Raw genomic sequence first — 24,454 nt, forward strand, 5'->3', positions numbered from 1 at the left:
ATTAGTATTTGGTATTGCATCCTTATTATTTTCTCATATCACAAAAGTATACTTTGAGAACAAGTTAGTCTATAAATTAAAACTGAAAGATAAAAAAAGTGAAAAAGTTAATTTGCAACAATTGCTTCTTTAAAATTTAATCTACATTGTGGTTTTTCAAGGATGGAACTATTGACATTTGGGCCAGATAATTCTTTGTTGTGGGGACTGTCCTGTGTATTGTAGGGTATTTAGCAGCATCCCTGGCCTGTATCTATTAGATGCCAGTAACCCTCCACCCCAGCTGTGAAACCAAAAATGTCTCCATAAGATGGTGTGGAGAAAACAGAACCCTCTTACTCTGTTGGTGGGAATGAAAGTTGGTGCAGCCACTATGGAAAACAGTATGGAAGTTCCTCAGAAAACTAAAAATAAAACTACCACATGCTCCAGCAATCCCACTCCTGGATGTATACCTGGACAAAACCATAAATCAAAGAGATACGTGCACCCCTATGTTCACAGCAGTACTATTCACGATAGCCAACACATGGAAACAACCTAAATGTTCATCAAAAGATGAATGGATAAAGACGATGTTGTACATATATACAATGGAATATTACTCAGCTATAAAAAAGAATGAAATAATGCCATTTGCAGCAACACGGATGCAACTAGAGATGATCACACTAAGTCAGACAGACAGAGAAAGACAGATACCATATGATATCACTTATATGTGGAATGTAAAATATGGCACAATGAACTTATCTACAAAACAGAAATGGACTCACAGACATAGAGAACAGACTTGTGGTTGCCAAGGGGTAGGAGAGGGAGAGGGATGGACTGAGAGTTTGGGGTTAGTAGATGCAAACTATTACATTTAGGATGGATAAACAACAAGGTCCTACTGTATAGCACAGGGAACTATATCCAGTCCCCCGGGATAAACCATAATGGAAAAGAATATAAAAAATAATGTATGTATGTGTATAACTGAGTCACTTTGCTGTACGGTAGAAATTAGCATGACATTGTAAATCAACAATACTTCAATTAAAAAAAGAGAGAAAACAAGAGAAAAATGTCTCCACATATTGTCAGATGTCATCTGAATGATAAAATGTCCCCTAGTTGAGGACCATTCCTCTATGTTGAAAATCGCTGATTTCATAATTTATTGAAATTAAACTATATAAATGAAAAATTATTTTGTCCTGTATTTTCTATAAAGTAACCCTTCTTATATCAAGATGTATTGTTTATATAATATATATGTAATATTATAACATTCCATTTTTAGTGTTTCAAAAACAATTAAATATTGCAAAAATTTAGTATGCAGTTCTTAAATGAAATTTAATCATATGATCCAACTCATTCATTCTTCATCTATTCATTCATTCTTCATTCAGTGAACACTACGGAGGACCCAAAACTGAATAAAACACACTTCCTGCCCTTACAGAAGTTCCTAATTTAGGGTCTGGTGGTGGAAGGAATAGATAAACAAAGATACATTGTAAGAGAGCTTGATAAGTACCACAATAGTGGAGTCTCATTTTACAGGTGAAAAATCTGATGCCCAGGAAGGTAATGTACCTTCCAAATGTCACACAGACAACTGGTAGCACAGCCAAGATGAGAGTCAAATTTCCTGACACTGAGATTAAGATTCTTTCTTCTTACCTAAACATTTTAGGGGAACAAAAATTAAAATCCAAGACAAAATTACCTTGATTGACAGTCATCACTTGACAATAGTATCTTGCCTATTATAAGTGGAATTCACAAAATTGGAAAATGTAAACTAATATAGCATGCTCCTTTTGGGAAATATTTTTGATTAAGTAAGATCAATAAAGCTTTTGATTTTTATTATTAGTGATTTATTTAGTAGAACTAGATTTCAGAATCTAATTGATTAAGAATCAAAATAATAACAGCAGCTAGTGTGTTAGGTTTTCACTCTGTGCCAGGTACTATGCCAAATGCCTGTCATGCATTATCTCATTAAATCCTCTGCACGTTTCTAAAAACGTAGCTGCCATCATGGGTGAGGGAAATTACTTAAACTCACATGTCTAGAAAGTGGAGAAACTGAGCTTTGAACCTAGAAAGTTTGACTATCGTGCTAGACCTCTCAAACACTCTATTTTGCTGAGAAAACCTAGGACAGGAATGAGAAGGTAATTATTAGAACTAAAGCAAAAGTTAATGTTTTCTTCAATTAATTACGAATCATCCAAATTCCAATGATTAATGGAAAAAGACCCCTAAAACAATTGTTGACAAATCAACACGTTTCCTCAAGTCTCAGACAAATCTGTGGGGTGATATCATCATTCTTACTGCACACATATGAAACAGGGCTTGAAAAGTTTGGCTCATGTCTGAAAGTCACAGAGAAGTAGGAGAAACAGAATTTATAAATGCTTCTGTCTTCTTGGCCTGCCATATAGGGGTGAAGTCAAGGGAATTATAAGTAGAAGGGAATGGAATCAGTATAGAAAAATCAGTGCAAAATATGATTAATTTGAACATCTAATATTTGTTTTAAATAATATGAGTCATTTATTTCCCCCCAATGTGTATTATATACATGATATTTTGACATATAAACCACTATAAAGGAAGTGCTAGATTTCTTTGGTTCATTCTGTCATTTCAGCGTGATCAGATGCTACTTGAAGAAGTATTACCTGTACAAGAGGATGATTCTTTGATATCTTCACACCCAATTATAGTCACTGTGACAAGTCCTGATGAAATAACATCTGTTTTTGATGGGATTTCCTATAGCAAGGTGCGGAAAATATAACACTGTTTTGAATGTCTTCCTGTTTGGTGGTTCTTCTCTTAGTAAATGCCTAAAAATGGTAAGAATGGTTATACTATGTTAATGGGCTCTGGGAAACAGTGTAGAACTTATTCCAAGTGCTGAATATTCAACAGTTTGTAATTTTCAGCGGAAATGATCAATGCTGGTCATTGTCACAGAATTGTGAAGCAGATTTTTAAAAGTTTCTCTTTTTACTTTTGTTTATAACAGCTATCATTCTGATAACTGAACATTTACCCTTTAGGCATCCAATTTAAAGTTATTTGACTTGATTTTTTAAAACACAGTAAATCTTCTCTTTCTGCCATGTGGTCAATGAGAAGTGCCATATATGTGGACACCTTTTCTAGTAGAATGCTTCCAGGAAGCACTTAAATCCAATTCCGTTTGAAGGAATTACTTTCATCCGTTTTTATATACGATTTAAAGATGAATTTGTTAGCATGTCATAGATGGGGCATTTTTATCCAGTAAAATTTTATGAAAAGTTGCTAATAACCCATAGTGACCTGAAGCTTTATGCTACCCATTTTTCTCCCACAACTTCTCCTGCAGCTTCTCCTCTAAACATATTCCACACCTGTATGCAACATATTTTAGTCGATTTTCCACCCCAGCCTCTTGTGGTTTACCCACTAGGTTAAGTTGTTCAAAAGCCACTGCAAACTAATACATTTTACTGTTCTGGGGATACCCAAAGTTTTATTTAAGACAAAATATTACAATTATGAAAATGAATACTAGATAAAATTGGCTTTAGTGAAAAAGCCTTCTATATATTAGTATTTGAAGTTTATAGCATCATATTTTTTGGCTTTCCCTCTCATATGTTCTCATGGCATTATTTCAGGCTTCCTTTATTCATTTTTCTTTTATATTGTCAATGATTCTTTTTATCTTTCTGTTAAAAGGAAAATCTCTAATCCACTTATAGTATATTCTAATAATTCACATAGAGACATTTATATTTATTAAATCAGCTTCTTCCTAAGTCCTAGATATTCCATGGGTATAAGGTATTAGGTCAGAAATAAATACATGTTTCTAAGTCTTTAGCTTTATACTAGGTACAAAAATAACATATCTTAATAAATTACAGTAGAAATTGCTAACTTAAATGGGGAAGCAATGTTTTTCTGGTCAGTTACTTGAAAATTGATTTTTAAATCTATGAATAATGCATTTAAAATTAATCTTATAACATATGAAATGCAAGTAGACAGCAGAAGTATTCATCAGACTCTTCAGACTAAATAAAATCAAATGAGATAAACCACTTTGGAAGAGTAGCATTTTATGCCTAAATTATATACGTAATCTATATTAAACTATTTGACCAGATTAATTCCTCAACTGTCTACCCCCCTCTGTTAAAATATAATTATTTTTCCCAAATATTCCAATATACTTAAGAAGTAGCCAGAATTTTATCCTGAAGTTGCTTTCCTTGTTCATCAAAGAACATGACTTTTCTAAAACTTTCTCCAGTTTCTCTTTCATTAGGAAAGCCCCATCTACTGGTTCATGTGGTGAAGTGCAATAATTATTTGAACCTTGTTACTGAAACGATGGCCATTTTATCAATTTCTCCTTGCCTTTCAGTTATTTTAGAAGCATAGATACAGGGGGTATGCCAAGTGGTATTTTCATCCTAAAATCACAAATTGATAGCCATATAATTTAGCATAATCATCTTAAAGACATTATCTCACATATATGATCATGAAATACTAGTCACAATAGTGATCACTGATATTTGTTTCTTACATATCCTTTATTAATTTAACTTGCCATTCTTTTCCATCATAGGGAGCTTCCATTCTGAGAATGCTTGAAGACTGGATAACACCAGAGAAATTTCAAAAAGGATGTCAGGTATGATTTATTACTTTTAATATTATTAAAAACTACACTGATATATGGCTGATGAATGTTAAGATATGTGATTAATTAAGGACAATTCCCTTTTTACTTTTCTTTTCCTTGCTCAAGGATAATACTGCAGAACACAAAAAGGTGATCACATCCAGGTTATTACCTATGTTATATCTGTAACTGTCATTTAAAACAAAAGTTTCATAGAGAAGTGAAACATTACTTATTTTTTTACACCCTTTACATGTGTATTAGCTCAGTCTGCCATAACAAAACACCATAGATTGGGTGGCATAACAACAAATTTATTTTCTCACAGTTCTGTAGACTAAGAAGTCCAAGAACAAGGTGCTGGCAGACTCAGTTTTCGGTGAGAGTTTTCTTTCTGGCTTCCAGATGGTCACCTTTTTGCTGTGTCCTCACATAGCAGAGAGAGAGAGAACCTTCTGGTGCCTCTTCTTATAAGACACTGATCCCATCATGAGGCTCCCACCCTCATGATCTCATCTAAACCTCACCCTAAACCTCCCAAAAGCCTCATCTCCAAATACCATCACATTGGGCATTAGGCCTTCAAAGTATGAATTTGGGGGGAACACAATTCAGTCCATAGCAACATAATATAAAAATTTAAATCTATAAAGCTCTTCCATTATAGTTTTTAAAAGGACTTTTCCCTTATTATTAGATTATAAAATGGTTAACACACATATTCCTATTATGATAAAGTCAGTGAATAAAGAGGGCCTGCTTCCGTTTGGAAAGAGAAATAACAGTCAATTCCTTAAAGCATTTCACACATCCCACTTAAGCTTATTCCTCCAGTGGATGTTTCAATTCCATTGCTGTTCTTCTAGACCATAAGCCAATTCTCTCAGGGTTTTATATTATCTATATTACCACCATTGCTACAATGTCCCTGTAACTGTCCTGTCTGCAGGTTGGCTCTGTTGTAGCCTAGGGATGGAACTGTCTTCCTACTCTTTCTCTTCCATCTCCATCCCCCCTACTGTGACATCCCAGGTAGTAGGCAAAGCAGCCTATTGATAGTATCCAATCCATAAAATAGAAAATGGGTGAGAGCAGTGCCCTGCTAGCTTTCCCAAAGGGTACCAGTAGTTCCTTTGGATGTGATTCCCCAGGACAGTGCCTGCCCACCATTCCTACAGCTCTCACTACTGCTAAGTCTTCTTATGTGGCAATCAGCATTCTCCATAATACCATAAAAGGAAATGGTCCCCTTCTACCCAATACTTAAATTCCTAGTTGACTATTAAAGTAAAAAATAAGACCAGGATTTAGGAAATATTCAGGGAGCACATCAGCACATTTTACTACTTTTGTCCATGAATAAAATATTCTGTGTGGACACTAGGTGGAAAGAGAGAAGCTATGTGTTTGTTCTTAAGTGTACATTAGAACATCTTGTAAACTTTTCATCAGCTTCAGACTCAAATTTCATACTTCTCTAACTGTAAGCACCTTTTGTGAGGAACTGTGTCTTCTATATTTTTGCATATAGTAGGAGGATGCATTACAGATGTTAGAAGATCCAAAAAATGCCTCTTGAATGAATGAATGGTCTATAATAAATAATATAGAATATAAAAATAAAGACAACTCATTTTTAAAAGTAAATTAAAATTTCATTTGCATAGTTTTCATTCTAAATTAAACTGATGAATAACACATTCTTGGAATCTTCAAAGTGGACTTCAAATTAAATAATTTTTCATATTAACTTTTTTTGAGAAGTACCAAAAGAGTCTTTAAAAGAGAATACCTATTCTAATAATTTAATAATACTCTTGCATTTTATTTATCTCATATCTGTGATATAATTAATTAAAAACCCAGTCCAGTCTAAAACTAATATTTCTCACGTTAAAACCATCTTCCTCCACCCTAACTGCGACTACAAATGGCGCTAGAATGAATAGATACTAATTTTCATATCATTATAGTGCTATGGAATTAATTTACAAAAAGACACTGAAACACTCATTTTTTGCCTTCAATCTTCAAACACTAGCTAATATCTGAAAATAGTATATGATCAATATAGGCCACACTCAATAAGCTCTCAAACCAATTGGAACATCCCTTCACATAATTCTAGTATCCAAATGTATCTCTCCTTGATTTATCATCATGCTATGACTGCTGCCCCTAAACCCCACAATATGTGACACTGTCCAAGACTTTTCCCTTGCAAATACTAACTTTCTACCAAAAGTGACTCTTCATTAGCTAACCTGGTGTGGTGCTAACTCTGGGGATGGCCAGCTCTCTGTTCTCTTTCATGCTCATCACTTTAACCCCAAACCCAATCTCAGACAGCAAAGTAGGTACAGAGTGAGGGGAATTAAGAGTCAAACTAGGGCTTCCCTGGTGGCGCAGTGGTTGAGAGTCCGCCTGCCGATGCAGGGGACACGGGTTTGTGCCCAGGTCCGGGAAGATCCCACATGCCGCGGAGCGGCTGGGCCCGTGAGCCATGGCCGCTGAGCCTGCGCGTCCGGAGCCTGTGCTCCGCAACGGGAGAGGCCACAACAGTGAGAGGCCCGGGTACCGCAAAAAAAAAAAAAGAGTAAAACCATCAAATGGAAAATCTTCCAGGCTGTGCTTGCATGTAAAAAAGCATATTAAATTATGGAGCACTGATAACAATGTATGGTCATGAAATAGAAGCTGAGAAATATATCCATCCTTTCTTTTTCTCCTAGTATCAGTAGTATCGCTGATAAGACAGGAATGGTTCAACTGGAAAATGTCCTGTCCCTTCCTGAGATACTAGTCATAGAAACACTGTTCCTTTCCTTTGTGCACACTGATACTAACTGAGGGACTATTACTGGAGGACCTAGGTCATCGTAAACTTTTGACTGGAATGACTGCATCGTGATTATGCAAGGTGAAGAAGGAAATTTCTTAATATAGAATATTCAAAAGCACTAATCTAGACAAAATAAAATTAGTTCCTTTTAATATATTGTTTATATAAGCCTCTAGCTAAGGTGAAGCAAGAAACTGCAATTTAAAAAACAGTAACAATAACAACAATGACGAAAACCACACAAACTGATCCAGGATTCAGAAGTCTCTTCACCGTAATCTCAGGCAAATCTCTTCACCTCTCTAGACACCAGTTTCCTTCATGCCCAAAATGTGAGAGTTGTATAAAATAGTATTTAAGGTTCCTTTCAGTTCCAAGATTGCATGTTTCTACGTACAAGTCACCATAAATATACAAAGAAACTCCTCTAAATTAATTTTAAGAAGATACTATTCACTAGAAATCATCATTACCAGGTAGCTATGATTATAATTATTACTATTCCGAGCATCCAATTATTTTACTAAGAAGGAAGGAATGATCTATGCAAAACTCTGGAACGAATACCTAAATTTGATACAGAATCTGTGCCTTTCGTTTCTTCTCCCTTCCTTCGCCTGCCCTCCAGTGGCAGTGCTGAGCAGTGAACCAATCAAAAGAACAAATATGAAGGCAGCATTCCAAACTGGCCTCAACCCTCTCCCAGGCATCTTGGAGCAGTCTAGATAATATTGTTTTATCTCTCTATGCCTAAAAAGGGGAATTTAGAAGATAACAGGACTAAGGTATAGCACCTCCTGAAAATTAGAGCAACTTAGAGTGAAAATGATATGAGCAAAGTAAACCACTAGTTATTTTCTTTGAAGGTTCAAAGACCACTTAAGAAGGTTCGATTTCTACCAAAGACTTCCACATTTTAAGCAGGACAATTCTAGAGCATAACAGAGGAGTTATACAGCAGGAATTCTGGAAGGTCTCCTGGAGAACTATAAGTAGTGCCCAATTATGAGATTAGAAGACGACAAGGAATTTTCTCTAGGGATATCATATTATGCCTGAAAACTCATATATAGAGAGGTTTTGTGACTAGAACTGACAAAAAGGGAGACTTGTAGTTAAAAGATTTGTATTTTTAAAATATTTGAAAAATGAAATCTTACTCTTTAGAGTGAATAATTTTCCCAATTTAGCCATCATCATGATTATTATTATTCAGAAGACTATATATTCATTTATTTAGAGCAGGAGTCTGCAAACTACTATTACAGCTTGCAGGCCAAATCCAGCCCACCACCCATTTTTGTAAGGTTGGCAAATGAAAATCACTTCTACAGTTTTAAACGGTTGGAAAAAATCAAAAGAGTATTTCATGACATGTGAAAGTTGTATGCAATTCAAATATCAGTGTGCATAAATAACATTTTATTGGAAAACAGCCATTCTCATTCACTTACATATTATCTATGACTGCTTTTGTGCTACTTGGGCAGAGTTGAGTAGTTGTGACAGAGACTATATGTCTCACAACACTTAAAATCTTTATTATACAGCTTTTTACAGAAAAAGTTTGCTGAGCCTTGGCTTAGAGCCAAGCTCACCAGTTTTATCTTTGCATATCACTTCAATCACTCATATGTGATGGGGTCATCTAGTGTTGGAGATGAGAAAACACTACTGGTGTAAATAAAGGTAGGGGATGTAGCCAGCAGTGGACAGGTTAACACCAGTAAGTGAACATCATAGAATTATGGATCTTTTTTCCTAGTGGATCAAAAATGTTTTGGACTGTTGACTGCTTGCTAAATAGTTGACAGTCCTTAAGCATCTTATATTGGTTGTCCTGAAAAAATTAAACTCTTTCCCTCACCTGTTCACAATTCCATTAGACTAAAAAAAAAAACAACAACAAAAAAGAGAATTACCTCATTAATAAAAAATATTCCTTATGCTTTACAAATAAATCGTTATTTGTACAGTGTTTTTATAGGTTACAAAATTTTTCGAAAAGGGCGTATCATTTGATTTTCATTCTAGGTACATTTGCTATATTATTCATTAGAGCGAGACATGTTGAAGGGTTCAGCTCATGTTGTGGAAGTATGGAAAAAGCAAACATTGACTTTTGAAATACTTGTTATCTTTCACATGCAGAGTTACTTGAAAAAATACAAATTTAAGAATGCCAAAACTTCAGATTTTTGGGCAGCACTTGAAGAGGTAAGGAGGAGTATATCCTCAAACATTTCTTTGATTAACAAATGATTTATCAATCATTTCTTTATCTGATTATTCTATCCTTTTATTTCCCCTTATTTGTTGATTGATTATTCTCTATTTTTTAAAAAAATCTTAGGCAAGTAATCTACCAGTGAAAGAAGTAATGGATACCTGGACCAATCAGATGGGTTATCCTGTACTTAATGTGGAAGATATGAGGAACATCACACAGAAACGCTTTCTGTTGGACTCGAGAGTTAATTCTTCTGAGCCACATTCAATTTTGGGGTAAGAATCTATAACGCATTTCAGAAGAAAAGCAGAAATTTGATGGAAATACTGGCCATTTGCTTAGACCTTGCTCTTCAGTACCTGATGCTTAAGCACAGTGTCTTTAGGGAAACAAAGGCACTCAGAAATAGCGCAGTTGTCTTCAGGTTCCAAATGATGGACTGAGCACATGCATGCAAGTACAGTTCTTCCCAGAAATCACTGAATAAAGAAACAGAAGTACTAAAAGAAATAAACTCAGAGAAGCAAAGAAAATAGGAAGGGCTAAATGCATCATAAAATTCGAGATGAAGAAAAGCAGAGGGAGAAATATAGACAGAAAACAAACAGAGGAAGATGCAGCCAGATAAAAAGAGACTTTCAGTAGAGGTGGAAGCCAATTCCCCCTATCCGTAGACAGGCTCTGGGCTCAGTGTCAGCACTCAGAGCGGAAGGCAGGAGTGAGGCTGAAAACAGGGCAATTAATTTGAAGTCTGGATTCAGGACAGTTGTGCCAGCCAGACCCCTACCCCTCCACTTTCCCTTCATTGACTGCCATTCTTTCCTCTGCATAGAGCTCTCAAAAGTCTGGCAATGACCCAAGGCAAAAATCCAGAGGGCTTTTTTTCCTAAAGAAATTGACCAAGACGTAGAGGAGAGCTAACGATTTCCATCTGGTTGGGACACCCAAAGTAAAGCTTTCCTCCTTGTGGCATTTGTAGTATGAATGGGCTGGAGCTGCCAGCTCCCCTCATACATACACAGAGCCTCTAGTCAGACTTCCTGTTCAGCGGAGAAGTCAGTTTCAAAAATATATCTCCCTTCTCTACTCAGCCATAAAAAGAAACGAAATTGAGTTATCTGTGGTGAGGTGGATGGACCTAGAGTCTGTCATACAGAGTGAAGTAAGTCAGAAAGGGAAAAACAAATACCGTACGCTAACACATATATATGGAATCTAAGAAAAAAAAAAAAAGATCATGAAGAACCTAGGGGTAAGACGGGAATAAAGACACAGACCTACTATAGAATGGACTTGAGGATATGGGGAGGGGGAAGGGTAAGCTGGGACAAAGTGAGAGAATGGCATGGACATATATACACTACCAAACGTAAGGTAGATAGCTAGTGGGAAGCAGCCGCATAGCACAGGGAGATCAGCTCAGTGGTTTGTGACCACCTAGAGGGGTGGGATAGGGAGGGTGGGAGGGAGGGAGACGCAAGAGGGAAGAGATATGGGAACATATGTATATGTATAACTGATTCACTTTGTTATAAAGCAGAAACTAACACACCACTGTAAAGCAATTATACTCCAATAAAGATGTAAAAAATAAAAAATAAAAATAAATAAATAAAAAAGAAACTGGTTGGCACCTGAACTGGAGAAGCCAGTGGTGCTCACCTTGTTGAAACCTGTTACCAGCCTCTCCCCCTGGAAACCTCACTCAGTTCTTCCACAGTAAATGAAATTCAGAGAAACTGGATATCTTGCTGGAATGCAGGTTCTGAAAATTAACAGTTCATGCCAAAACAAAGGAAAATTTGAGGTCTTAGACCCAATGAAATCAGTCAGGGAGTGTCTGTATTTCCTTCTTTATCTTTATTTTGGAGAGGAAAGATTATGATGGAGAAAACTTCTCTGTTTTTCACTCTTTCCTCTTCATAATATATGAATGATTTGAAACTTAGATCTGACTTGTTATCAGGTGATAATTCAATTACATAAATCAACATAATTTCTGTGATCATTCTGTTAACCATAAATTGTTTTTTACAGTTACTGTTTTATGTTCTAGCAAATCAGACTGGCCATAACACTGCTATTTAAGAGTGTTTGCACATATAAAATTTAAAAAATATATTTCTTTCTTGCGAAACAAACTTCCATTGGGAAAGCTTCACAGTAGTTGTTCCCTTCTCTTTCATATCCACTGATCTGTTAAGCCAGAGACATAGCCAACACTGTTTTTAAACCTGTGGGATTACATTTTTAAAGACTACTCCTGGGTTATAGATTCCTCTCCACACAAACAAAAAACTTTATTACCAAGGGAACTAAACATATCAACAGGTCTAAAATCATTTAAAAGTTATAATAAATCTTTAAATTGTATTCATCAAGATTTAGAACATGGAACCATACTAACATTTACACTTTTCTCTAATTTTTTTTTAGTTTTAACCTTCAGAGACTTTAAAAAATTTTTAGATTCATAGATGCATGATTTTTAGTGACCATTTATCATAAAGTCAATCTACGTGTTCCCTGTTTTTTTAAAAAAAGTTACAAGTTATATATGCATAGGAAAATAAACCTAGAAAAGACAGGCTATCCTCTTGAGAACATTTCTTAAAAATCTGTAGTGGCTCTTGAACAAATACGAGAGAAAAAGACATTATATAGAAAGTTATCATTCCTTATTTTTCCATTTGATTAAAAAGTTAGATCATAATAATATAATCTAATTATAGATTAGATTATATGGGGCGTAATGCCCCCAGAAAGGAATTAGTTTTTTCTCCAACCCTAGTGTTCACCTGCTCTCTGTTCAGGTATATTACTATCTGGTAGACAATGTCAAGTTATATTATAAACTAAATGGTCTCTTCCCTTTTCTCACTGCTTAAATATTCCAATATTAGGGAATTCTTACTGACCAGAAACTTTTTATAATTTAAATGGACCACACATTTGTAAGTTACTGTTTTACACTATGGCTTCAACCATCTCTTAGAAATGGGCCAGTTTCACATCTCCATCAGGGAGAGTTCTCTATGGGACAAGTTTACATGTCTTTGGCAGTCCAGTCAATGTAAACTGGTGGAAGAATGGTAGTAGGTATGTCATGTTGGGGCAAAGTCAGTTTCCTTAGTGAAAATTAGATTGGCCATATTTATACTGTCAGAAACTGTTATATTGTTAGATATTTTAAAAGTGAATTATACCTTTAAAAAATTAAATCTGATACTCTTGAATTTTAGAAAACATATAGGAAACTCTATCATTTCATTTATGTAATTTCTATTTCTTGACATTTTGTACTCTCCAATCTATAATTTTACTCACATTAGATCCTGTAACTGGCTCCAAAACTATAAAATTATATAGCCTCAACCCTGCATCCTTTTTTGTCTTATGATGCTCTTACAGACCTCAGAGTAATATTTTTTACATGACCTTAGCAGTATATCTTATGCCTACTCTTAGGCACAGCCTAGTCCCAGAGACCGTGTCTTAGAGGGGACAGTGGAAATGTGAAATCCTAACTGTGCATACAGTGTATCAAGATACTCCGTACTCTGTTGTTTCAGTCGGGTTGGCATTGGGGAAAGGTGAGGAGGAATGAAATGTTAGTCTACATGGCAACACCACATCAGCAGAGCAGTGAAAGAGTGCAATCTGTAGGTAGAATGTGACTTTAAAAAAATGCTTCTTTGTCTATCTGTCGAGAAGCTCTGGCAATATTACTAGTCTATCTAAACTACAGACAGACTTTACTAGACTACAAGTACTAGTCTAGTAAAGGGATCGTTCTTAGGTTGGCTTCACTAAAATCAGACCCTGAGGTGATCATTCAAGTGAAAGTGACTCATTAGGAAGTCTAGGAAAGGCTGGTAGGGGGATTGGCAAGAGGGATATCAAGCAGAAAAGGTGCAACAATAAACAGGTTCTGTCCAGGGTGACTACCCTGCAGGGAAGTTCTAGAGACAGTGCTTCAGTGTGGTCCTGCAGATGGGGCAAAGAACATTTCCATGACCATCCATCATTGGCTAAGGGCTGCATCCAAGGATGTAAACTCCCAGGAACTTCTAGCTTTCCTTGCTCAGGCAGCCAGAGGGCAGTCCTCTAACAGAGAGACCCAGGTGCTGGCTGTGGGCAGGGAAAGCATAATGGAATCCAGGGTGTACAAAAATAACAAAGAAATTCAAGGGGATAAGGGTGGAGCACTGACAAGGTCTCCTATAGGATCCAAGAAACAATTTATGTACTGGTTCTATGAAACTTACATCCAAAAACATTCCACTGCAATAAACTCCTTCAAGAGCGCTAGTAAAAGTTCAATCTATAAAACATTTCACTAGTTAGACAACAAAGGATGACTTCTTTCATGTAGATGGCAAATATATATTCTCCCTGAATTACATAAATTTTATTGTATCTTGAAAGGGAGAAATATCATTCCCCCATTCTCTATTAGGGACTTGAATGATCACAGATGAAGAAAAACAAGGCCAACTCTGAGTTGAAACCTAAACCCAAACACAGATTCATCTTTTCTCTAGATCTCCTGTGTTTTCTGACTGGTAAGATATGATATTAGAATGATCTAAAAGACATTTAAGACCTCTTTTATGAGATTTCAAGACTAAAATGTTAAGTATATATTGTATCAAAGTACAAAGCTAACCTCCTCCCCCTGCTCTACAAGAAAATACTAAGAAGCTAAAAAGAACGCTAAAACCCACTGAAACATGCTTGCCTGGTGAGTTTTCTTTGCAACACGCTGGTTAGGAGATATTTAAAGAGCATGATAAGCTTTAAGGGATGATGGTGGTGGTATCATTGCAACATAATTTCTAAAATGCATTATTTCCTTCACAGCATTTTAATATTGTCTTCTGAATTCTAAAAATGTATTGTGTTCCTTGACAGAAACTATAGCATATTAAAGTCTGTGCAAGTATGTATGTGAATGCTCAATTTTATATGTGTTATATTTATGCAATATCTTTATTCCAAAGCTTCAAGCCATTTTTCTTGAAATAATCTTCTTCATCCTTAGCTGATTTTTGAGATTTATATAAATTGAAAGCAATTACATAGCCCATCTTTACCACAAAAGAGTACTGTATTAACTGTATTAATTGTATACTATACACTGGACAATTGCTTATGAGGAAAATATGCTTGTCTATTGCTTTTTATGCTTGTCTATTTTTACTTTGGAAATGTTTTTATTTTTTAGTAATAAAAGTTAAAATTTTTCTTTTTAAAAAACTTTAGTTACACATGGAATATTCCAGTTAAATGGACTGAAGATAACAAATCAAGGATTACATTCTACAATAGGTCAGAAACAAGAGGTAAATATCATCAATTGATTTATTTCTTCTTTGAATTAATGTACTACATTAAATGAATAGAAGTGTAAAGAAACAACAGTAAAGATGGAACTTATGATGTAAACTTCAGCAAAAAGAAACCTTTTAAGTAATTAACTGGTGAGCCAAAATCCTTATCTATAATAATGAGAACTTTTTTACCTTAAGACACTGTTTGTAATGATTTACCATGACTGGTACAATAATAAATACCCACATCCAAAGGAGAAGGGTCAGATACCCAACCACTGGAAGATCAACGTATCAATTTTCATCCTTTCTTTGCTCTCTTCCTTCTTTCCTCGCTTTTTCTCCTTCCTTCCTTTGTTCCTTCTCTTTTCCTTTCTTCTTTTTAAATATCAGATAAGCCACTGAATTTCTTAGAATGTTATGTAACAAGCCTGATTTTTTAAATGCTGCCATTAAATTAGACCTATCATTTTTTCAACTAGCATGACATTAGAATCTTTAATGACTCCAAATCATTTTTTCTAAGCTGTCAAGTTGTCACCAGTAGCTCAAGGCATTACCTATATCTATATCCATCCATCTAACCATCTCCCTAAGTGAATGACTTGGCACTTGCCTGTGTTAAATTCAGCTGTGACTGTTCTGCTCACTTAAACCAACTAGAAATATATTTCTGTATTCTATCTCCATTGATTTGTCTTTTCCCTTCTTGAAAAATTTTAGAGTTACATAAAAACATGGGAGACCTTATCACATGTTCTCTACTACAGATCGCTGAAAAAATAAGACAGGTTTTAGCAACCATCCCAGAAGAATCTTGTTTTTTATACTTTTGCTATTGTGCTTGTTTTGTGTTTCAAAATCACTTCTTATCTAAGACAAATGAGACTCTTCTTCATCCCTTCCCATGAGGACTTGGTTTCAGAATAGCATTTGGCATGGACTTTCCCCCATGGCTTCTCAGGGATAAAAGTAGATCATCTATCCTCTATTTACATATGCCTATTTGCTCCTGTTAAGATATTCTAAAATAGTAATTAATTTCCTCTGGCAAGTAAGTTTTTACACTATTTCCAGTAGATTTTTTTTAAAAAACAACTTTATTGAGATATAATTCACATACTAGGAAATTCTCCCATTTAAAGTGTGCAATCCAATGGTTTTTATTACATTCACAGACACTTGTAACCATCATCACAGTAAATTTTAGAGCATTTCAATCACCTCAAAAAGAAACTCCATATCCTTTAGCTATCAACTCCTCTATTCTCCTATAACCCCAGCCCTAAGCAACCACTAATCTACTTTCTGTCTGCATAGATTTGGTTATTTTAGACATTTCACATAAATGGAATGATACATGTAGCATTTTGTGATAGCTTCTTTCACCTAACAAAATGTTTTCAAGTTCATCCATGTCATAGCATGTATCAGTACTTCATTCTTTTTTATTGCCAAATTATATTCACATCATATTGATACTACCTTTTGTTTATCTGTTCATCAGTTGATGGGTATATTAATTGTTTCTGTCTTTTGGCTGTTATGAATAATATTGCTATAAACATTTGTGAACAAGGTTTTATGTGGCTCCGATATAGTTTTTTCAGCTTTGGTTTTTACTTTTACTATAAATTATTTTGTGAGTTTTAATTTTTACTATAAACTCTACCAGCTTTGCTATAGTCGAGGTAAGACCCCTTTCTGTTGCCTTTACAACAAAACTTTCTTTTGGTCATTTAGGCTAACCTTAACTGATGTAGTCAGCAATTTCTCTTGAATTCTTTTAGAATACCCAGATCAATGCCATTTTGTCTTAGTATCTTATATAGGATAATTTTGTGTTTGAGTACCAAGCTCTATCTTTTGTGGGCCGTCTTCTGACCATTTTCTTACTCAAGTACATTACTCAAGCTAAAGGAAAATGGAGAAGACAGAAAAAATGTTTAAAAAATGTGCAATAGCACCGATAAAAGGCATAATAAGGCTAGGATTCCCTTGGGAGGTTTTCAGTGGATCTGGTTTAAATATTACTACATATTTTCCCCATTGGTCACCATTGGTTAATTGAGGGTTGGGGGAATGTCTGGGAAGCTGCTTGATTTGTTGTTTACAAATTTAAAAGCATGAGTAAGTTATATACACTAACACAATGTACCTAGCATTTTCATGAAATGAGGTTTTCCACAAAAGTAAATTTTCCAGATAACTAAAGCTTATTCAAGTGCTTTGTAAAATAGGTTTCAGGAGTTAACAATAAACATTCTTCTTGTATGTATTATGTACTTATTAGACAGAATATTTGAATAATGAATTAAATAATGAATTAAATTAATCAATTATTTCAAACAAGTATTTACTGAGAACTAACTTATGGGCCAAACACAGGGATAGGTATGGAGATAATGCTGGGTGGGGGGGAACCCACATCCTTACCTTGTGGTAATTACTGTCTAGGGAGGGTGTGGACGAGTCAGGCAAACATAATACCATGTCATAAGGGCCTCGTGTGGTAACAGCCAAAGGCACTCGCAGGAGAAGCACCAGCGGAGATTTAGGGGTTGAGGAAAGTTACTAAAGAAAGGGACATCTAGTCTCAGAGTTGGGGGGGGCTAAAGGTAGAGTTTAAGTGGATGACAGGATGGACTGAGTGTAGACTGAAATAGTGCTACAGACAGAAAATGCTAGTATGAAAGTGAGAAAGCAAAGGGCTCTTAGGGGAAGCTCTATCCCTCTGTCATTACATTTAAGACATTTTTTGCTGTAACTATTGACTTTATCTGTCTCTCCCCTCTCTGTAGAATATTCCTTGAGAAATGGAGCTTATTTTTTGTTGTTGTGTGGTTGTTCTATATCTCCAGCAGGTACCTAGTAATTGTTTATTGAATGAATGAAGTGGCTCTAATGTTCACAGAGCTTTGATGACAAACCTATCTTTATCTGCAACTTCAGAATCATGACTGGTCACTTAGCCAGAAGCAAACTAGACATCTCTTCCTACTTCAAAGTGCCTGCTCCATTTTTAGGCTATGCAATAAGTTCCGGTTTCCTGTTTGGGGACATCTTCAGCTCTCAGCTCAGAGCACAGATGACAACATGTCCTGAGTGTACTGAATGGGCAATCAGCTCAGGTTACCAGCCCCACCTCCCTCTTCTCGTTTTCTTTTGTGATTCATCAGTTAGAAATTTCCCAGGCAAGAGTGGGACTTCCCCTAAGGTCGTTTATTTACATTTGTGTTACACACGGTATTTTAAATTAAACATGTACTTTATAACAAAAGAAGAGGATCTCCATCTCAGATGCTTCTCTGGCTATTCTAACCTACCCTGAATAATCTCTCCTCTCATTGTTGAGAGTGTATTTTATACTGTTAGTTTCATCAATCCTTGTTCTTAGTCTTATTCCTTAGATTTTAAGCAGCAGCATGGTTATTTACGATTCATATGCTCTGTCTTTTCTTTTTAAAGTAAATTATAAGTTCTTTGAAGATATCAACTACACATCATACTCCTTGTCTCCTGCTCCCCTATTCCCAACAAGGTTCTGTGTGCATCCTAAGAGTTACTAAGAGTTCTGGAAGTCCTTGCTTAATGAACGTTTGTTTGCCTGCAGACCGCTGTGCTTCTAGAGGCTGACTGTGTATAGCAATGCCTCTATCTTTAGCATCAGCTACTATTTTGGCTACTGTCAGTGCATCTACATTTAGTAGTATACCACCTTTTTGTTTCTAATCTGCTGCTTTCTAACATTTCGAAGACTTGTAGATTATCACATGATATCAGACAACCAATCTTGCTAAAACATAGTATTTAAAAATAGGGATTTGGGGCTTCCCCGGTGGCACAGTGGTTAAGAATCTAACTCAGGGCTTCCCTGGTGGTGCAGTGGTTGAGAATCTGCCTACCAATGCAGGGGACATGGGTTCGAGCCCTGGTCTGAGAAGATCCCACATGCCGCGGAGCAACTGGGCCCATGAGCCACACCTACTGAGCCTGCGCATCTGGATCCTGTGCTCTGTAACAAGAGAAGCCACGACAGTGAGAGGCCCGCACACCGCGATGAAGAGTGGCCTCCGCTCGCCGCAACTAGAGAAAGCCCTCGCACAGAAATGAGGACACAACACAGCCAAATAAATAAATAAATAAATGTATTTAAAAAAAAGGATCTGCCTGCCAATGCAGGGGACATGGGTTCAATCCCTGCTCCGGGAAGATCCCACATGCTGCAGAGCAACTAAGCCTGTGCGCCACAACTTCTGAGCCTGCGCTCTAGAGCCCACAAGCCACAACTACTGAGCCCACGAGCCACAACTACTGAAGCTGGCACGCCTAGAGTCTGTGATCCACAACAAAGAGAAGCCACCACAATGAGAAGCCTGCGCACTGCAATGAAGAGTAGCCCCCGGTCGCTGCAACTAGAGAAAGCCCACGTGCTGCAGCGAAGACCCAACACAGCCAAAAAGTAAATTCATTAATTTTTTAAAAAAAGGAAAAAAAAATTTTAATTGCTTTAAAAAATATTTATAAAAAAATAAATAAATAAAAATAGGGGTTCATAAGCACATAGGGTCTAAAAGACAGTTTAGGGCATAGGAGGTGGAATAGATTTTGTGATGACTGTTTTTGTAACTCTTTCAGATTGAGGATGCATTCTGGATGGTTTAGATAACCAAATTCTGACTATCATATAAATAAGATATTACTAAAATTTGATGGTAGTTATACTTAAATATTTCATATCAAAATAATGATGGGCATATATTTTTTAATTTAATGGCAAATAGGGCAGGGGAGAGAGAGAGAGAAACTTTCTTCATTCCTCCAAACTGAGCCTAATGGAATCTTTGAATTTTGATTGAATCATTACGGATTCCGTTTTGCAGATTCAGAAGCTCAGTTTGTTTAATTCAGCCCTTGTCAACCAAGTCTCAGAAATCTTATTCACGTGAACCATAAATATAAGAATGCTAATTTGTTAATTTACACAAATAAAAACATACTGGCCAAGGTGAAACAGAATATTCACTTCAGCTAATTAGATATCTCTTCCAGGAAGAAAATTTACTTAATAAGGGTACATAGAGAGTTGGGGTATATTAATTATTTTAAAGAGGTCATAAGCTGTGACTGCTTTGTATATATATTGCATTAACTAGGGGAGTCTAATTATTGCATTGAGAGGCTATCAGGGGTGGCTCCATGCAATAAAAATTTCTTATTCATGCAACACTCCAATGGAGGTGTTCCTGACCTACCATCTCTCCTAGGTAGCTCACTCTCAGATAATGACTTAGAATTCCTGGCTTTTTCTTTCTCATGGCTCCACCTCCTCCCTCCCCTTGACCCAATCTTGGACTTCTCTGCTGGATCTTTTTCTCTTTTTTTTCTTTTTTTAACTTTTCATTTTACATTGGATTATAGCCGATTAACAATGTTGCAATAGTTTCAGGTGCACAGCAAAGTAACCCAGCCATACATATACATGTATCCATTCTCCCCCAGACTCCCCTCCCATCCAGGCTGCCACATAACATTTAGCAGAGTTCCCTGTGCTTTATAGTAGGTCCTTGTTGGTTCTCCTTTTTAAATAATTCTCTGCTGAATCTTTTGCATCTGATCAGAATACAGAGGAAGATAATGGAGGGACCAGAACTAGAAATGCATCTATTATTTCTCCCCACACTTTATGTCTCGGTGTCAATCATATGTTGCCACCTAACTGCAAGGGAGACTAATAAATATAGTCTAGCTGTGTACCCAGGAGGAAAAGGGAACAGTATGGTAAACAACCAACAGGTTTCTCCATATACACTGTTCTCTATAAGAGCAGATCTGTCAAATGATCTGGAACACATGTACCAACTAAGTTGGGCACCTGCTTTCCTAGGCAGACTAGGGACACATCAACAGATCTTCACTATCCAACTCTCCTTTGCAATTATTTCTTCACAATCACCAAAACCATTGCCTATGATAATCCTTCATCACGATAGTCAGATTGCATTTTTTCCCGATTCCTACTTATTATACATTACATATTAATCCTACATCTTTCTTTTCAGGGAGATTCTCTAGGCTACTTGCTGAGATTTAGACAGGACTCTATAATTATTATTAACACAATCAATAATATTTCCTTGAATAAGTAATTTGTTGAAAACATTGTCACAAATGGAACCAATCCATTTGTACAATGGGTCATGTTAGTCTTCGTTTCAGAGATTGAGCTTTTCTTCCTTGACCCCAAATTCCTTTTTTTTTTTTTAAACTGTAACTAGTCAGAATACTAGTGGAATTTTTTAAAGATATTTTTGATGTGAGACATTTTTAAAGTCTTTATTGAATTTGTTATTGTTATTGTTTCTGTTTTATGTGTTGGTTTTTTGGCCATAAGGCATGTGGGATCTTAGCTCCCTGACCAGGGATCGAACCCGCACCCCCTGCATTGGAAGGTGAAGTCTTAACCACTGGACTGCCAGGGAAGTCCCCCCAAATTCTGACAGTGCATCCTACTTGAAATTTTTAGGTCTACAAATATAATTTGTGTGTAATTAGTCAAAAAATACTACTCTTGTGTATTTCAGTTGTTTTACTACTAACTGATACACAAATTTAATAAGATAGATATAAACTGTCATTTTACACAGAAAAATAACTTGCTTAAAGGATCGATGCAACACAGTATTTATGTCCACAAAGAAAAATGTTTCCTTCTCTAAAAATTTCAGGCTGTCACAAGCTGTCTAGTTGACTGAAGCTTGTTATAATTATTTATATAAAATAGTCTATTAGAGAATTATTATGCATGCTATGTTATTGAAATCTGAGTTGAAACTAGCCTCTGGATGAAATTTTGAAAAGATAATTATCAGACAAATAATAGAAGGAAACAATTTTTCTAGAAAGAGCCCCTACCCAGAAAGAATTTGTTCACCACTTTCATGTGTAAAACCAGCAAGAAATAGCACAAAACAATTTATAAACTGAATGATAGAGTACTATATGGCCATTAAATTTAAATCTTCATATATAGAAAATGAAATTGCAAAGTGCTTACAATATAATTTCAAATGAAAAGGATTAATAATAATAAACACAGTAAGGTTCCAGTACGTGTATTGTGTGTTCATATGTACATATATATGGAAGATATATACATGCACACAAGATAAAAACATAATGTCAACTGGTGGTGGGTAATTTCTGTATTCTTCATTATACTTTTTTTATTTTCCAAATACATATTTGGAACCTAAAGAACACATACTACTGTTATAATCAGAAAATTCTTAATAGTAATTGGAGAAACAGAATGAAACATACACCCTTACTTCTATGCACCACCTGGAATAGGCATCAATATTTTAGTCCTATTTACTTCATTATGTAACTAAACAACCCAACAGTATTTTGTTGTTGACAACTGTTCCAAGAGTAGCATGAACTTGGAAAGTCTGGTAACTACTGACTTCCTGGATCTCAGCTTCCTCATCTATAAAGTGAGAAAAATCACTGTAACTCTAGACAGGCTTAACTAGGTATATATAAAGCACACTTTATAAAATACTGCAGTATTTGGATGGATTGCCAGGAACTTCTCAACGTTATTTATATTTGCTTTGCTATTTATAGAACTGGCGGCATATCCCCTTTCATAATAATGGGGATAGCTACCATCTGTTGGACACATAACTATGTGACCAACACTTTACCTATGTTATCTTATTTAATCTTCACAACAGCCCTGTGAGGGATTTTTATCCCTACTTCCCTCATGATGAACTGAGACACAGAGAGGTCAAGTGATTTGGCCAAGATCACACAGCTAGTAAGTCATAGAGCAATGATTTTATCCTCATTCTCTCAGACTGGAAAGTTCATGCTCTTTCTCCTATAATATATGGCTCTGTGCTTAAGCAAGAGGCTGTCCTCCCAATACAAACATTCAAAGTGTATGGCTGCCAAAAGATTAGCTTCCTTTCAACAACATGTCCATGGGAGGATGACAAAGAAAGATAAATACTATATGAGTGAGGTAAATGTTTACAATTTGTCAAGAACCTACTCTGAACGTTCCTAAAGAAACTTTATTGAAGAGTTTACTTATATATTATGGAAAACTACTGTGTCCTGGATATCCTCCAAACCTTGTGAATGCTTCCAAAATTTAAATCATCTTTCCTCCCAAACTGACTCATCTTTCTCTATTCTGTAAGGGCAACACCATTATTCATCCAATCATGCAAGCTATTTTTCCCTCCTCTAACTGTCCTCATCAACTCAGAAAAAGGACAGTGTTGATTTTACCAGTGATGTGTCCCTTGAACACATCACCTATTTTCATCATCTCCACATTAGTGTAAGCCCTCATTCTCTCTTGCCCTAGATTATTACAGTAGACTCTAGAATCTCCTTCCAATATCTCCTTCCCATACCACCATCAAAATTATCTTTCTAGAAACAGGCTGGAGCATATTATTTCCCTGCTTAAAAATCTTCTCTATTCTTACCATCTCTCAGAAGATGGACTTCTTGGGCTTCCCTGGTGGCTCAGTGGTTAAGAATCTGCCTGCCAATGCAGGGGACACGGGTTTGAGCCCTGCTCCAGGAAGATCTCACATGCCGTGCAGCAACTAAGCCCATGAGCCACAACTACTGAGCCCACGTGCCACAACTATTGAACCCCATGTGCCTAGAGCACATGCTCTGCAACAACAGAAGCCGTCGCAATGAGAAGCCCGCGCACTGCAAAGAAGAGTGGCCCCTGCTCACCACAACTAGAGAAAGCCCGTACGCAGCAACAAAAGACCTAGAGAAAGCCCATATGCAGCAACGAAAGACCCAACGCAGCCAAAATAAATATAAATAAATTTTAAAAAAAAGAAAAAAAAGAAGATGAACTTAACACAGCTTTTGGCTCTTCACACTGAGGCCTCACTTTTACTTCCAGCCTCATCTCCTATTTTCCAATATCACATCCCACATTATCACTACATTAAACTATTTGAAATTATTTAAATATACTAAGTATTCCCACATCATTATTTAAACTGCATATTGTCCACACAAACAAAAGAGTATATAAGTATAAAAGTACAGGATGCTAACGAACATCCTAATGTTCGTTCGCTAATGCTAACAAACACTGGTCATGTCAGAGCACAACTATTATTTTGAGTAGTTTTTACTTAAAACATAAGTCTTTGTTCCTCAATGTTGAACTTCCAAAATCTGTATCCTAGAGTCCTATGTAAATTCTGAATGCTACTTCAGAAAGTTAATTTGGTAAATCCACTGATGAAAAAACATTGATGTAATCAGCTGAAATAAGGAAGCAGAAGACTTTACAAAGATAA

At 36.0% G+C, this 24,454-nt stretch overlaps 1 protein-coding gene across 1 annotated transcript in view; it reads left to right on the top strand.

Annotated features, from left to right (window-relative positions):
- Positions 1-24,454, top strand: part of ENPEP (glutamyl aminopeptidase) — a 95,730-nt gene that overhangs the window by 47,112 nt on the left and 24,164 nt on the right. Inside the window, exons 7-11 of the mRNA XM_060148597.1 lie at positions 2,657-2,791; positions 4,637-4,702; positions 9,687-9,752; positions 9,889-10,040; positions 15,031-15,110. Of these exons, the coding sequence (XP_060004580.1) occupies positions 2,657-2,791; positions 4,637-4,702; positions 9,687-9,752; positions 9,889-10,040; positions 15,031-15,110 (499 nt within the window). The remainder of the gene's footprint in view (positions 1-2,656; positions 2,792-4,636; positions 4,703-9,686; positions 9,753-9,888; positions 10,041-15,030; positions 15,111-24,454) is intronic.

The sequence above is a fragment of the Lagenorhynchus albirostris genome, chromosome 4, assembly GCF_949774975.1.
Source record: "Lagenorhynchus albirostris chromosome 4, mLagAlb1.1, whole genome shotgun sequence".
Taxonomy (NCBI): Eukaryota; Metazoa; Chordata; class Mammalia; order Artiodactyla; family Delphinidae; genus Lagenorhynchus; species Lagenorhynchus albirostris.